Below are 16,736 nucleotides of genomic sequence, written 5' to 3' on the forward strand. Positions count from 1 at the left end.
GGAACACTGTAACATACTGTTAAAGCTGGACTGTGCTGACTTTCAGGGGTTTGGGTTTCCTGGTCACTGCTGGTTTGTAATCCAGCCTTTCTGATTTGTACTAGTTATGAAAAATATTTACAAAGGTTTGTGTATTGTGTAAAAAAAAAAAAAAAATAATAAAAAAAAATGCTGGTGTACAAATGGAATCCATTCTTTCCTCTGCTAGCAAAATGACCTGGGTCATTCACTGTAACACACACCCCAAGCATTATCATTCCACCCTCATGCATAACAATTAGAAATATCCAACAGCCCTATTTAAATGTTAAATGGTAAATGGTCCGTATTTTATATAGCGCTTTAATGTACCTGGGATGATACCCAAAGCGCTTTACATTATACATCACATTCACCCATTCATGGCGGAAGCTGCCATGCAAGGCGCTCGACCACGGCCCATCAGGAGCAATTAGGGGTTCGGTGTCTTGCCCAAGGACACCTCGACATGAACCCGACTTGGCCGAGGATCGAACCGGCAACCCTCGGGTCACAAGACGACCGCTCTACCTTGCTGAGCCATGCCGCCCCCAATGTTAATATCCTTGAAGATTTATTAAAATATATTGAGTTAATCATAGATATATTATTTGTGTGAGGTATAAGTATGGCTTTATAGCCAAACAGACACAAGACAGGTTTGATTTCTTTTTTTCTGTTCTTATCTGTTAACAATTTGTAGAAAAGTTTATTATTCAGTGGGAATATACCATGCTGAAACGCTTAACAAATGCAATAACTATTGAAAGAAATGTAAGAAAATACATTCAAAAAACCAATGTTTCTTTACAGATTTTGTAGCATTGTCTGTGGGTTTCGGGGTCCCCGGCTAGAAGCTAATGCTGTGTGGGGGCCCTTGGCATGGACAAGTTTGGGAACCCCTGAGTTGGACTGCTCAGGTGAAAGTTTTTGCAGGTAAATCGCACCATCTTGTGGCTGTAAGAGTACAGTGTGTTCATGAAGTCATTTGGAATCTCATGTGGAGACAGAAAATATTAAAATAGACTTCATCTAGTTTACGTATGGAGTGAAATTGTAAGAAGTTAGAATCTAAGATTGAAGTAATCTCATTTCTGATTATGTTTGTACAGATAAGAAGGAGCAAATCGAAAATTTTCAGTGAAATCTTTAAATATGTGAAGATAATTAAAATTATTTTTTAATAATAATAAGATTCAAACTAAATGATGCTGTAATGCAATATGGAGAAAATGAAAATGCATAAAAAGGGAAAATGATTGGTGTAATCTGTACATACAAAGCCAAATCCTAACAATTCTGTTTCTGTCCTGTTTTTATGAGCACTGACTCTTCTTACATGTACCATGTATCATTGAAGCCAAAAGTAAATTAAGAAATAACAATGAGTGAAGTGAAAGTGAGATTTTTGTTTTGGTCATTGTTGTCAATGCATAAAACAATGAAACTGCAGGTTTATCCTATCAATTACATACAAATACAATCACATCATAGAAAAAAAACAATTATTTGATTGTATTGTGTGGCTGTGTGTCTCACAAATACATAAATTTATAATATCCAAATGAAATAATCTTGGATAAAATATTGGTTAAAAATAAATAAAATCAATTCATGTGTAGTTACAAGTTGCCGTCACTAGGGGGCGCTAATAAGTCAAATTTCAGTGTTTTAGCTGAAGAAGAAGTATCGTTACTGTAGTTTACTTGTTGAATGACAGCAGGGGAAAGTTGCCAGGTTTTCCAATTTGGAGACTACCGATACTTCTTTGACACGGAGTCACAGCGTTTCTGACATCTGACTGTGAAGTTTACTTGGAAAAATGCGGGACCGAACAAAGGAATTAGGAAACGTGAGTTTCAAAGTTAGCTGCTAACTTTGCTATTAGCAATAGCTCGCTAGCCTGCTAACAACTCATTTGGCTCAGTGGATTAACCGTTCTTTACTTCACTTTGCTGTGGCAACTTTTGTGAACATGGTGAATATGAGGAAGATGCTAAAATTGCAGCTTTTACAAGTCGTCTTCGCCAAAATGTTTACTTTAGTGACATTGTGTTATCAGTTTCCGTTTCAATTATTTCTCCATAAAGGATCCAACAGGCCGGGACAGGGCAGGGCTGCAGGGGCTGAGCATCCGATCATCGCATCTTTATAAATGTCTCACTGTTTTACCTGCTTTTATTTATGTCAATCCAACCGCAGAACGCCGAAGTTTCAGATGATGATGAAGAGGGCAAAGCTCTGATGAACAAACCTGGAACCTCATCAGCCAAAGATGAGAAGGAGAATGACGCTTTCTTTATAAAGGTGACCAGTTAAAATCACTTTTACTGATTCCTCTTCAGCTTTTGCACATTATCCCCACTTTTATCTTAGTAAATAATGGTCTGAGAAAAGCCAAACCATTTATGTAAAGGTGACAGCTGCATCACTGAGACTTTTAAATACCACCCAGACTTTTACTACTTAAGTAGGTTTTGTCAACATTTCACTCTCAACTAATCCTAGTCTCCTTGTAACTGAGCTGCAATGACATATAAGCCCCCAAGCTTCATAATGTAACTAGAAATTAATAATGAAAACTTCAGTATATCCTATTAATAAAAAATATTTTTGTCTTCAAGGTTATTGCTCTTTGAGTATTAGTATAATATAAAAAAATAAAAAAAACATACATTTTCACAGGATTCAAGCTGTGATTTATTTAGGCCTAAAGTTTGGTTAAAGACGATCTACTTGGCAATGTCTTTTGACAGGAATTAAAGGGAAAAAAACTCAATAAGGCTGTGGCTAAAGAAGAAAAGCAACATTGCAGGTTTTACTAAGTTGTTTACAAAGCGAGTGTGTTTTGGTGCAACCCTCCTAACCCTGCAACTAGCAATTAAAAATAATGCACATAGAGCAAAAAGAATAATTCTTTAATATCTGTGTGCCACCACATACCACAGCATTTTTGAATTGGTATCATGATGATTGAACTTGTTTAAGTGAGTGGCTTCATTTTAAAAAAGAGAAAAAGTTTTTGGTTGAGACTCGGTAAGTGATATGTAAATCCCATGATGTCGAAGGCTAGGCTGAGTTACCACTGAGAAAGACTGGGTAGGTTTTTATTTGTTTCTTAGGAGGGCTTCTAACTGAGTGACATGATCTGATTTTAAGTATCAACCAGGATTAAAGCTGTTTGAATTCTCTAAATTCTGAGGAAAAGAGCCACAGTGCTCCCTTTATTATCTTCTTTAGTGTAGGACACACCAAAGAATCATTTATGAAGGGAAATGAGATATCCCACAATCCCTAATCCTATCCCACAATTCCTTTGCTCACCCTATTCAAATACCCTATGTTTGATTACATTCATACTGTCACACATGATGGAAATCCTGTAAATAAGCATGAGGACAGGAGGGCGAGTGTGAGCACTTTTCATTACCCAGTTTGATAATGAAGTTATATTTTATATAACATCTTTTTAAAGATGGCTCTGTTCAACAAAAACATTAAGGCTATTGGCCTTAATATGTTTTTTTAAGCTCTAGTTTTACTCCTGCAGAATCACATCACAGCTTAATCTTAGTGTGATCAGATTCTTGGTGCGGCATTGTCTTTTCATAACTCTTTATGAATTTATCATACCATGTATCTTCACAAAAAAGCCCTGGTATACGAGGTATAAGCAGCCAACTACAGTTTACAACAGTTTTTAATTTTAATGTTTGAAGGCTTCAGATAGCTTGGTGTCTGCAGAGTTATTCCATAAGAGGAGAGGCGAAAAACCGATGGATTACAAGATTTTAGGACATCAAATGTCTGTGAAGAGGCCAGTTAAGGGAAACTGAGTAATATTTTTTTTTATTTGAAGATTTTCAGTAAGGGAAGCTCAAAAAGAAAGTATAATCGAGTGTGGCTATAACGAGGTGTGAGTTAAGATTTCTATATTAGCTATGAGCAGAAATTATTCCTAAAATGTAAAAAAAAAAAAAAAAAAAAGGAAAAAAATAATTATTTTAAACTTAAATAACAATGGCAAAAACCGATCAATTAGATTAAAAAAAAAAAAAGTAAATTAGCTTGTTTTATGTTTTTTAAAAATCACCTGAAAATGTGATTATATTTCACTTTATGAATTCCAAAACTTCAGCTCCTTTTTCTTCTTCAGGTTCAAGAGATTCATGAGGGGCTGCAGAGTCTCAAAAAGATGGTGTCGGACCTCGAGAACAAGCAGAAAACAGTGCTGGGAGTGGCGCTGCCAGAGGAGAGTATGTATACCTGCACAGAAAACCAGTCACTCAGATTCCAGCAGCAAACGTCACCTGTGAAATTTCCTCAAACTGGTTCAAGTCTACAAACAAATGAATGTGTTTTATGGTGAAATGGATGAAAAATTGTGTGTGTGTTTCATGAATCTCCCTGGTCCGTGCTTGCATTCTCATTAAATCTAGTGTGCATGCCCTCGTGTTGCCGTTTTCACGTCCTCTGAATTCGGTTTCTCTCTGGGGTTAGGTATGAAGAAAGAGCTCCAAACTCTTCGAGAGGAGATCAAAACCTTGGCAGCCCAGATTCAGCGGAGACTGAAGAGTGAGTATTTTTCTGCCAGTTAAATATGGTTCTCATGTCACTTCATAAACATAATCCACAATGTTTCTGCAGGTATTGAACCCAAGAAGTCAGAAAGTGATGGAAAATATATTCCTGTTAATGTTCGGATGCAGCGCACTCAGGTAATGAGAAACATATATTTATTTATAAATATTTGGCTATAAACTCTCATTACAACTTGATGGTGTTGCCCATATTGACATTTTATTTATGTTGAACCAACAATTTGATTTATTATTTGTTGATTAAAATAAAAAGTCAACATTTAAATCCCTAATGAATTCAGGATTTATTGGAGGATTCTGGCTATAACATTTATATATTCATAGTAGATTTTAATCCATATAACCAATTCAGTTTAAACCCTTCCATATTTATTTATTTATTCTTTTAACAATAGATTCAGCTTCAAGTCTCAACTCTTCATCTCCTCTAATATAACAAAGTGAAATATTAATTAAAGCATTCTCTTTCTTTTCCCCCAGCATGGCATCCTGTCTAAGGAGTTTGTGGAGTTGATGGGCCACTGTAACACCATCCAGGCCCAGTACAGAGACCGTAACGTGGAGAGGATACAGAGGCAGCTGAAAATCAGTGCGTATAAGAAGCACAGCAGGGATTTTCTGTCAATGTTTCATTTTTGGTTTGGGTTTTTTTTTTTTGTGTGGAAATCAGATTCTCTGGTTGCTTCCTCTCTGCTACACCCTCAGCATGTTCGCAGATTTCAGTCTTGTGATAGAAGTCGTGTCACATGTCATCTGCTTTCTCACTTTCTATTTTAGAGCTGTAAGTACTTTCATTGTGGTCTACAATTCCCTGCCATAGATACAAGATCACTAATTATGGAAAACATGTATTAATCTGTTTTATTTGTAGATACAAAACAAAAACGGATATGACACAAATTGTATTTAACAGATGAATATTCTGGATTTGTAAATGGCACACATTAAAAAAATAAATGCAAAATTATTAAAAACAAAGCCAAATCCTGAAAGAAATGCTTGAGTGATCAAGTCAAGGCCAAGAATGAGCAAGTAATCAAAAGCAGATAAATGTTTGGGTTGGCAGAGGCAGTTAAATGAAATGAAGCATGACCTGTTTATTTTATTTTAATGAAAGAGTTCCATGGCTTTCATGGCTGGAAAAAAGAGATTATCAGTGGAAAAAAAGGTCATTTTGGACCTTAGAAGTAAAACAGGATGCCTCGAAGAAAAAATTATTTTTGTTTGATATTTAAAAAAAAAGAAAAAACAGTGCTGCATGTCTCAATCCATGTTGTGTAATCTGAGTAGTTTGAACCCGAAGTAAAAGTCTTCATAACTTCAAACAGGATTTGACGTCAGTAGTTTGGGTTAAAAATATTTGGATAACATTGTCTCAGTTATCTCGATTAAACTATGAATGTATGGGTGTTAATACAGCACACACACACACACTGACAGAGGGGGATTTTTTATTCTTTATTTTTTATTAAACTGATTTATTTTACTTTATTTTACTCAGCTGGCACCAATGTGACCGATGAAGAGCTGGACGCCATGCTGGAAAGTGGCCAGACGGATGTTTTTACCCAGAATGTGAGTATATGTGAAATGCAACAAGATTATCCCGGTGCTGAAAACAACAACAGAAAAGTTGTAGCTGGTCAGTTTCAGGTGTACTGCAGGTGTTTTCTGTAATTGTAAATGATATGAAATGATGACAGATTTGCTCTGTTATCTCTAACTGCTCAATCTGGACAGCAGATTTGGTAAGAAAATCATGTGCGGCCCCTAGATTGTCTTTAGTCATAGTAGCTGCTTTAGATTACTACCCAGAAAACTCGTGCTTGTTGTTTTCTTTTCTGCGTGGCTAACCTAATAAAATTATGGTGCAGATCCTGAGCGATGCTAAAGCTACAAAGCAGGCTCTGAATGAGATTGAGTCACGGCACGATGAAATCCTGAAGCTGGAGAGGAGCATCAGAGACCTGCATGACATGTTCCAGTACCTCGCCATGGAGGTGGAGGCTCAGGTACGGCAACACTGACGAAGCATTCAGGCTGTTTTAGGTCATTCTAAAAGAAAAAAAAAGGTCATTCAGATCATTTTGTCTTCAGGGGGAGATGGTGAACAGGATCGAAGCTAACATAAAGCAGTCCGCTAACTACGTGGAGAAAGCAGCGGAAGACACGGGAAAAGCAGTCACATACCAGCAGAAAGCTCGCAAGGTACCATGTGCTTACACATGCAGAACCCTCTGAGGTTTTGTTGGGCCAATCCCAGTGTTCATTTCACTGTCAACTTGATTTTATGTTATTCTCACCCTGTTAAAGGTTTAACATGTCAGGGCATAATGGAAAACAGGTCCTCAGATTTAAAGTAGCACTACATTACTCTCCAAGTTCATAACTCCATGCTTCTGCCATGTTTTAAAGGCACGCTGACCTTTATTATGTAAATTACTGGGGCTGTCATTGCCCTGCAGCGTTCCAAGACTGACAAATCACTCTTCACAACTTTTTCCCATCCTGGCACGGGGTCACACATTAGCATCTGTATATCAGAGCAAGAGATAAGATGAGGGAACATTGGACTGATTTCTACTGGTTTGACTCAGAGAAGAGACAGGATGCATGATGGATGCTGAATTAGCTGCAGTAGGGGACACAGCAGTAAGAATATTGACCTCTTTCAAGGCCTAATTTTGCGTAATGTCCTGTTGTGTAAAACCGTGAAATGAAACAGGCTTTTCTTTCCTTTTCACATCCCTATATGCAGTTGATTTATCTAATTATATATAAAAAGTGTTTGGTAATATATCTAAATTGGTCCATTTTAAATTGCAGTAAACATGAAATCATGCACAGTGACAGGATGTTGGCACCAAAAAGGAGGAAAAATATTAGTTTGCTCTGAGCAATTTAGGCCAATTTCCAAGCTTGCTTTTCTCTCCAGAGTTTTAGAGAAAGTTGTTTACGATCTGTTGCAGGATCATTTGAAACTTTATGATCTTTATGAGAAATTCCAGTCTGGTTTTAGGCCGTGTCATAGCACCGAAACAGTCCTTCTTAGGGTGTGCAATGATTTATTTTTAGCTGGTGATTCTGGAGCCTCTGCTGTTTTAATTCTTCTTGACCTTACTGCAGTGAAGTGTTTGCAGGATGTTAAAATTTGGATGGAGAGGAATTTCCTGTGTATGAATAGCAATAAAACAGAGGTAATTATTTTTGGTAAATCTGACTTGCTGACAGGATGCAGCAGTGTTATTGGAACCTTGGACTCATTTACTCGTCCTTTTATTAAAAACCTTGGTGTTTTATTTGATTTTAAACTCAAATTTGACAGGCAGGTTTGTGCAGTAGTCCAGTCTAGTTTTTATCAGTAGAATTTAGCCTTACCTTTCCCGCGATGCCCTGGAAAGGGTCATTCACACTTTTATTTTCTCTAGACTGGACTACTGTAACTCCCTTTATTCTTTAGCTGATTCAGAACTCAGCTGCTCGCCTATTAACGGGGACCAGACGGCAGGAGCACATTATGCCAGTGCTGCAATCCCTTCGCTGGCTGCCTGTCGCTTTTCAAATTTCTTTTACAGTGTTACTTCTGACTTTTAAATGTTTACATGGTCTGGCTTCTCTTTATCTGCACCACCACCGTCCTGGTAGGGCTCTAAGATCAGAAAATCAGTTGAGGTTAGTAGTCCCGAGGACTCGACTAGTGACTCGAGGAGACGGAGCTTTTTCTGTGGTGGCTCCAAAACTTTGGAATGGGCTTCCTCTCTCTGTGAGGTCTGCCAAAAACCTGAATGATTTTAAATGTCTTTTGAAAACTTATCTTTTTAATCCTAGAGAGCAGGATCATTTAGCTAGGCCTTTTAATTTATTTTATTTGTTATTTTACTGTTTGTTTCATTGTGGTTTGATGTTTTATTTGTTATTTTATCTGTACAGCACTTTGGGTACCCTGGGGTATGAGAAGGTGCTATATAAACAAAGGTTGATTGATTGATTGACTGAGCACTGAACCCTCACTTTACTTGACATCAGAATTCAAACATGTATCTTCAAGACTTTTACTTCTCATTTCATTTATTCCTCTCTGAGTGTGGGCCTGGTCAGTCAAAACAATCACTTATGGACAGTGTCTGATAATAACCAGAAACAATCCTATTAAAACAAACAAAAGCTTCCTGCTCCACCCCCACTGTTTAATCTCTATTACTTTATAACTTTACTGTTTTACTACCACAGTTACTCTAACAGATGGTCCTCAGGGTTGATTGCTCGGTTGACATGTTTATGATCAGACTGAGATCAAATCAACCCCCGCGGTTTGGGAGTGTAGGATAATTCCACCCAGCGTCTGGAGGATGCATACTTCTCTTCCTCTTTCTATGTACCATTTGGTCACATCATGCATAGTAAAATAATCAACCTCTATTTATTCTTGTTGCCGTACATTTGCTTTTTTCTGACCCATAGTGTTAAAAACACATTGAGGTTACCGGTATGTCTTCTATGTCTATTTTGGAGAATTACTTTGACTCTTTGTAACATCAGATCTTCAAATGACCTGTAAAAGTGATAAAAACAAGTGTTTTCTGTTGTGTAACCACATTTGATCTGGTTGAATTTTGTCCTATTTTAAAGTCTGAGTCTTGTTGACTTTGGAAAGGAGCCATGGAAAATCTGTGGTCACATCGTCCTACTCCTAACCAAAAAAATCTGCCCATTTCATGATGTCAGTAAGCTTTCATGGCTGCATTTTATAACCACTTTATCTCTTTTCCTCTGCAGAAAAAAGTTTGGATTGCCATCTGTTTGGCCATCCTCCTCCTCATCATCATCATCGCATTGGTCACTACTTTCAGCTCATAACACCAGGCTGTGTAAGATGGCTGTAGGTCTGTTTAAAGGAAGCATATTGCATTTAAAAAACCCCGTTTGTAAATAACTGAACCCACCAGACATACAGGTGACTTTAGTCAGTGTTTTTTTTCTTTTTAAATCACATTTTATAGTGGTCTTCCTCTAACCCAACTGTTTCTTCTTGTAAGGGGCCTGCTCTGTTGTTGAATCTCAGAAATGACCACAATCTTGATACAGTTGTCAGTTTCTGTTCAACCAGTTATGAACTGTTACTTCAATCATTCTGCCTCCTCTAACATTTAAGAAAAAAAGGAACTAAGTGACCTTGAGAGGGGAAAAAAAAGGCACAATGCAGTATTGAAACAACACTGGCGCTGATCATGCTGTACTCAGGAAAACTGTTGTGCTTCTGGATAAAATAGAGACGCAAAGAACAATTTTATAGCATAAGACTTTTCTTTATAGGTAATTACAGATGAACTAATATAATTGTACATAACGTATATTGTTTTTTGCAGAGTTTTTTTTCTTAAACTTGTAAACTATTTGAAACTTTCTTCATGCACCAAATGTAAATACATTTAGTCTTTTGGTGTAGATTAATGCTACAGTTGTCTCAGCACAGCAACAACAGGTCCTGCCCCCCCCCCCCCCAGTTATTTGTCCATACAGTTCAGATCATTTTATTGATTTGAATATTGTGTCAGCTGCTACAAAAAACGCCCAGTGCTTAATGAAACACTTAAAACAACTGTGCCTTCTCCATTATATCAAGCTGGGAAATTAGATTTTTGTGCACTAACATTGTTTAAGAAGGGATGGACTAAGTTTTTAATTGTTGCAATTCAAGGAGTTTCAGAAGATCCCTCGACTTTTCACTGGTTTGTTGCACTGTGGAAAGTCTTGGTCTGGTTTAGGTTCATTCTGGAGCAGCAGGACGTTCAGATGCTGCCTTCCACAATGAGATGATCTGTTAGGAAAAATAGGCCAAGTCCACTTTGAAAAGGCCGACGGAGGACAGAGGTGACTCTCCTATTGTGCTCAGTTACAGCTGTTATATTTGAGCGTCACTCATTTTAATATTGGTTTTTAAATAAAATACAGTCTATCACTTTGTTTGTCCTGTCAATAATTTATTGATTTAGCTGAAGTGTGGGCACACTTTACCTCATGAAAGCATTAACAGAATACAGTAAGACAATGAAAAATGTAAACTAAGTTTTGGTCTTTTTATTAAACTGTAATTATCTTAATTTTCAAGTAAAACAATGTGGAATTACAAGGGATCAAAGGAATGCAACAAATAGAGACAAATCAAAAGTAAGACCATCACCAGGAACTACCCACCCCCACCAAATATCACTTTTGCTCAAAATTAAAATCGACAATTTACAGTCATCTGGAACTGTACCAGCAATTTTATTCACATTTTTTTTTCTTACATGAACCAAGAGTGATGAAGTGATGTGACAAAACATCAGGTGAAAAATAAAACAATGGAGCACTGATGCACAGGGTGTGTTTTGTTTCGCAGAAGGGTTGAATGTTTAGTTTGGCTTTAGTTTTTTTTGTTTTTTTTTCTTTTTAATAAGCTGCTTCAGGTGCTTCACAAGGCAATTAGAGGTTGAAAACCATTTGGCCAAAGAGGCACTCTTACTTCACAAACACTGACTTGCCCTTTCAATATAAATACATGACGACGTGGACTGTAGCGTTAACTGTCAGTAGGAGTACTGGGGGAAAAATGATGTAATGTCTTGGAGACAATTTGCAAGTTCAATTAAAACATTTTCATACTGCAGAGATATGCCGAGGTACCAGGAACAAGTTTGTTGACTTGAGTTGATGTACAAACGTATTACTACACCACAATGTACTCAAAAAGCTAAGGGCCACATTTTTTTCTCTTTAAATGTGCAAATGAGAAATGCAAGGCTGGATTTTATATGAATCCAATAAACAGAAATGACATGAAGAAGGAAAAAAAATAAAAATAAAAGGATCCAAGCAAAGACAAGCTCCAGCATAATGCAGCCACACAGACAGACCTGTTATCTTCCCAATACCCTGGAAGAAATAATAAAATATGCATAACTTATAAACTGCCTATAAAGAAACAATAGTCAGGGCAGCTGACAAATTTTGAAACCAAACTTTCTAAAACCTTCAACTTACAATATAACTGGTCAGTCAAAAGGTTTAAATGTCACACAAATGACTTTTAATGTAACTCCGATAGAGGGAGCTGTATAATCCCATCTCAGAGGTGTCTGAGTGTTCCAGTCTTGAATGATTACAGTACATAATGTGAACTTGCCCATTACATCTTGCACCTTTGCCCCCCTTCAAGTCTCAGTGGTAAAATTCATCCACTGCAACACCCCTCGTCTGCTTACGGACGTACTACAATGACGCCACATTTTTACGGTCAGTCCAGCGTCCCCAAGCCTTCCCCCAGCAGTCCATAGCCAAACTGGTGAGGGGACCAGCTCTGTTTAGAAAGGGAGAGGGCCCAAGAGGCAGGGAGGTCTCTGGCTTGTGCAGCACTCCGGTCCCATGTTTTCCTCAGAGTGCAGGCAAAGCAGCAACCTCGGAGGTCGTGACATGCTCTCGTATCGTGCCCTGCAACACTAGTTTCTTTTGTTTTTTCTTTGTTTGTTTTACCTTTGGCACTCCAATCACGTCTTGTTGCGTTGTTGACAAGCAGAGGAGCGGGTGCTTGCGGCTGGAGAGCGCGCCTGCGCTGCCGCAAGGGCCGCGACGCTCCGCAGCACTCGGTCTGGCGTTCCCTCTGTTCCTGAACTGCTGGTCACCTCCTGTGAGACTTTCTGAGACCTCCTGCTGTCCTTTCTGCTCTCCCTTTGTTGGCTCTGCTTCTCTTTTGTGGCCCGCTCGGGGCTGCGGTCTCTGTCACGCTCGCTGCCGGAGGACGTGGCACGGGAATGGGAGCCTCGGCGCTCTGTGTTTTGGGAGCTGATGCTGTGGGTGCGCTGGCTGCTGTTACTGCTGCTGCGGCTTCTGCTGCTGCGCCCGCCGCAGTCACCCTCGCCGTCGCTGCTCATGCTGCTGCAGGCGCTGTGACCTCGTGATGAAGACTGCCTCTCTCCTTCGCCTTCTTTTCCTCTTGACGATTTCTTACAACTACCGTCTTTTTCCTCCGGTTTGGGCCTCTTGTACTCCACTTCTAGCGGTGGAACCAGGGCTCCGGGACACTGTCTGGTGGAGCGAGATGCAGAGCGGCTCGTCTGGTTCGGTGTTGAACTTTTGCTGCCACTGGTTTTATTATTAGTAAGATTTACAGAGTTACTTTGAGGAGAGGCAAGCACACTCTTAGCCTTTTGGTTCTTGTCAGAAGAGGAAGTCCCTGCAGCCTTGCTTCCCGAATCTTTCCGAGGTGTGTGTCCAGGAGTGTCCACCCTGCCTTTCATTGCTAGAAGCTTGGCTGCAGCATTCAAAGCTGAGCACCTTTTCCCCAGAACTTCCGGTTCCGGAGGCAAAGAAGGTGCACTGTTAGTCTGAGCTTTACTATCCTGTGAAGGCTGAGATCCTGCAGACTTCCTCGTCATCCTAACAGAGGATGTGTCACTGCCCGACTCTCCTCCTGTGGATGCGTTGGTGTTGTTTGATGTATTTTTGCTCGAGGTTTGTGCAGGTTTCCCTCCTCTCCTTTCCTTGTTGCCCTTGTCCGTTTCCTGGTCTTGCAGCCTACGCTTGGCAGAGCGTGTCAACCGCTTCCTGGTCTCACTGCTGTCAGAGTCGGAGGAGGAAGAGGAAGACCTGGAATGCCTCCTTCGAGAGGCTGTGGTGGTTGGCCTCTCCTCGCTGCTTTCCTCTTTCTTCTCTCCATCTTCCTTTTTCTCCTCGTCAGATCTGACATCCATTCGCCTTTTCTTGGCAGGGTGTCTGTTTTCGTAAGTCTTCTTATGGTGAGCATGACGAGTGAGGGTGGATGTAGAACAGCCTGATGACGGTGAAGAGGAGCGCACAGAATCCTGACTACTCTGCCGACTGAGGGATCTTTTCTGATTGGGAGGTTTCTGGTCTTCACTTGCTTCCTCTGCTGTCTGTTGCTTCGGCTCTTCCTTCTGGTGAGCAGTTGCTTTTTTTGTGCCTTCTCCCTCCCTATTGTCCTTTCCAGATGCAAACTCTTTATTCTCAGAGGAACTCTCTGCATTTCTTCTTTTTGTCAGCGACTTACTGACGTCCTGCTTTTTGTGGTCCTCCTCCTCACTGACCTTTGCTTCAGCCTCCACAGCGTCTACTTCCATTTCAGTCACTGTGTCACTTTTTGAGTCGGACAATTTCTGTGTTGGCTCTGAAGATTCCTTCTCAGTACGTGTTGGACTGTGGGGCGGAACCTTGGTTTGAGCCGGTGTGGTCGAAGAGCTTTGTTCATGTGGGGAACTGGCTGTAGTGGTCTGTGTGTTGGAAACTGGTGGGACTGTTTTGGTTGTTGTAGCTGTGGATGCTGCAACTGTTGCATCTGAAGCAGAGTAGGCTGTGGAGGTTATTTGGGTAGCTGTAGTGTATGTGGTGTCAACTATAAGTGACTTTTCTGGGGATGCTGTAGTCATGGTAACCACAGAAGGAGTTTGTGTTGGATCTGATGGAAGAGGCTCAAAACTCTCTTCTGCTGTTGTGGCAGGGGTAGAAGTTATTCGGTGTGATGACGTTGCCTCAGCAGCTGGAGCACTGGGAGATGTGGATGTGGAAGGAGTGGAAGCTGGAGTAGGTGGAGCAGCAGATGTTTCAGCGGAATTTCCAGGCTCAGTCTCTGAGACCTCTTGTGTTGGCGGTGGTGAAGTAGTGACCAATTCGATGGGAGCTGTAGCAGTCGTCACATTAGGCCTTGCTTTGTCTGGAGAAGTATTTTCAGAAGATGGTGAGACTGTTGTCACTGGTGGTTTTGCAGAAGTCTTGTCAGACATGGTTGGACTTGAATTTACTGTACTCGGTGGTACTGCTTTAACTGTTGTTGTGGTATTTGATGGGCTAGCTTGTTTAGTTTTTATTAGAGTTGTAGGTGTGCATGCAAGCTTCTGGGAGACTGTGGGGCTCAATATAAAGGCTGAAATGTCATGAGTTACAGGTAGGATGGAGGTTACAGCTGGTGCTGCAGAGCTTTGCTTCAAATCTGTTTCAGCTGTGAGTGACTTCTCTGTAGTGGCAACACTTTCTGCTGATGATGTGGGTGTAGCTGTTGGGATTGTTGTGGCAGGATCTGTTGATGATGACACAGTGTGTGAAGGACTAGCATCTGGTGTGACTTTGGCACACTCTGGTTCTGGGGATTTTACAGTTGTAGAAACAGAAAATGAGTTTGGCTCAACAGGAATTTCAGGAACTGTGGAAAAAGTTGTTGGCTTCGTAGAGGGAGGAGTTGGTGAAGCAGGTGGAGCTGTGGCGGTGACGGTGGAACATGTGGGTGCTGTAACAGAGGGTGCAAAAGAAACCTGGGATGATACTGTGTCTGGAGTTGGAGCTGAACTAATGACATCTGAGGATGCTGACGTGGAGGCAGTCACAGAAAGAGGTGAAGACACCTGAGCTGCAGGTGCAGCTGGTGCCAGGACTGAAGCTGAGACTGACATTGAAGTGTGATCCGTCTTTGTTGCAGAGGCTGAAACCTCCGTTTCCTCAGATTTAGTCGACTCTGAGGCCTGACTTTTGTTGACAACTTCAGCAGTTTGGTTTTCTAATGGGACTCTCGGCTCTTTGTTGAAATCAGTTTTTGATGCATCAGAGTTCTGTCCTTCAGTAACAGCATCTGGTGTAGCTGTGGAGTCTTTGCGTGGACGTCCCCTCTTACGTTTTGGAGATGGAGGAGGGTTCCCTTCCTCATTTGGTGAAGTGGGATGTGGTAAAGTGGTCACTTTATTGCCAGGCTCAGATAATACAGGGGGAGTCTTAGGAGGCCGACCCCTCTTTCTTTTTACAGGCGTCACAAAAGAATTTACGCCAGACTCTGTAGAAGCTGCAGTGGAGTCTTTGCCTGGTGGTGTGTCCATTTTCTTGGATTGTGCCCCTCTTCCTCTACCCAGATGGTGCTGCTGCTCCCCCAGCTGTGCAGCCATGCGGGATTCAGTTTCCAACCTGCGTCGCACTGGAAGGTTTCTCAACACAGGCATGTCGGGAGAAAGATGAGGTGGGGAATATGGAGGATAACCCCGGACAGGCTGCAGGTGCACAGACGAAATCGGGGCGGTGTCTTGGTCCTGAGGGGATTTTGAAACAGTCACTTTTGTCTTTGCATCAGGGCTCTCTGATTCATTATCTTTGTTTGGCTCTTCAACAAATCCAGTGGGGTTCTCCTCTGCTGCTGCTTCTTCTGAGAAACCTCCGCATCCGGTTCCACTTCCTCTCCGTCGCCTCCTTCGTGGCTCTTTCTCCTCCACCACCGTGACTAGCCTCCCTGGAAGCTTCCGCAGGACTTTGGCTGATGGAGAATCGTCAACCAGACCCCGCAGCACTTCTCCGTCTGCTGACTGCCGCTTGCGGGGACATCTGGAGCTGATGGAAGGAGGCAACATAGAACTGTGGTCTTTACCATCTTCATCTTTTGTCAGATGGTCTGCTGCACAGCTGGAGTCTAGTGACGACTCAGACATTCTCCTCTCTTTCTCGCCCTCCTTGTTCTTGTCAGTCTCTCCAGGTTTCCCTCCAGGGGGAGAGCTTGTAGGAAGGGAAGGCACTGGACTGGGATGGGAGCGGTTTTGTTGAGTCCTGCTTTTTGTGGGTTGGTGATCTCTGGCAGGAGATGATGCTTTTGAAGACTTGGAGAATTCTTGAGGCCTGCTCGATGAGGTTTTTTGATGATCTGTGCGGGACGGGGTGGTAGAAGTAGAACCAGCATCCTTGGCAGCCCCTCGTCCTCTCAGACCACAGCGGAGTCTCTCAGGCACTTCTCTTGGGGTGGCAGGCTCAGGTTCAGTTTCGGGCGATGCTCCGCGCAGACGACCGCTCATCCTTGTGGAGGTGACGGTCTTGTCCTTGGGTTTACGACCACGACGAGCAGGAGCTGGCTGAGTGGGCTCAGAGGAAGCTGGTGTTGACAAAAAGTCATCATCGTCTTCATCAGATGAAGGGTGGAGCATTAGACCCTCCTCCTTGGCCTGGTCCAGGCCCTTTCTGGCAGCCTCCACCTGCTCCTAAAAAAAACAAAAAAAAACAAAAGAAAAACAGAAAGGATTTAACATTTAAATAAAAAGAGGCATGCAGGAACAGAACACAAACTTTTTGTTTTGGTTTAAGTAATGCTAAAAGGTCTAA

At 41.3% G+C, this 16,736-nt stretch overlaps 2 protein-coding genes across 4 annotated transcripts in view; one reads left to right on the forward strand and one right to left on the reverse strand.

Moving 5' to 3' along the window:
* Positions 1–1,699: 1,699 nt before the first annotated feature.
* On the forward strand, positions 1,700–11,071 carry stx4 (syntaxin 4). Its single transcript, XM_041974294.1, has 10 exons — positions 1,700–1,870; positions 2,221–2,325; positions 4,175–4,274; positions 4,519–4,593; positions 4,666–4,736; positions 5,100–5,208; positions 6,121–6,194; positions 6,494–6,631; positions 6,717–6,827; positions 9,396–11,071. The coding sequence occupies exons 1-10, from the start codon at positions 1,841–1,843 to the stop codon at positions 9,474–9,476; spliced, it is 894 nt and encodes a 297-aa protein (XP_041830228.1). The 5' UTR covers positions 1,700–1,840; the 3' UTR covers positions 9,477–11,071.
* Positions 11,055–16,736, reverse strand: part of LOC121632638 (Snf2-related CREBBP activator protein) — a 33,620-nt gene continuing 27,938 nt past the window's right edge. For all 3 annotated transcript variants that reach the window (XM_041974293.1, XM_041974292.1, XM_041974291.1), the window contains one exon: positions 11,055–16,615. In XM_041974293.1, the coding sequence (XP_041830227.1) occupies positions 12,146–16,615 (4,470 nt within the window). In that variant the 3' untranslated portion in view covers positions 11,055–12,145. The remainder of the gene's footprint in view (positions 16,616–16,736) is intronic.

The sequence above is a fragment of the Melanotaenia boesemani genome, chromosome 21 (genome assembly GCF_017639745.1).
Source record: "Melanotaenia boesemani isolate fMelBoe1 chromosome 21, fMelBoe1.pri, whole genome shotgun sequence".
NCBI lineage: Eukaryota > Metazoa > Chordata > Actinopteri > Atheriniformes > Melanotaeniidae > Melanotaenia > Melanotaenia boesemani.

Coding starts and splice junctions, on each gene's coding strand:
- stx4 (XM_041974294.1), top strand. CDS start 1,841: ATGCGGGACCGAACAAAGGAATTAGGAAAC. Junction 2,326..4,174: donor ATGACGCTTTCTTTATAAAG/GTGACCAGTTAA, acceptor TTTCTTCTTCAG/GTTCAAGAGATTCATGAGGG. Junction 6,632..6,716: donor CCATGGAGGTGGAGGCTCAG/GTACGGCAACAC, acceptor TTTTGTCTTCAG/GGGGAGATGGTGAACAGGAT.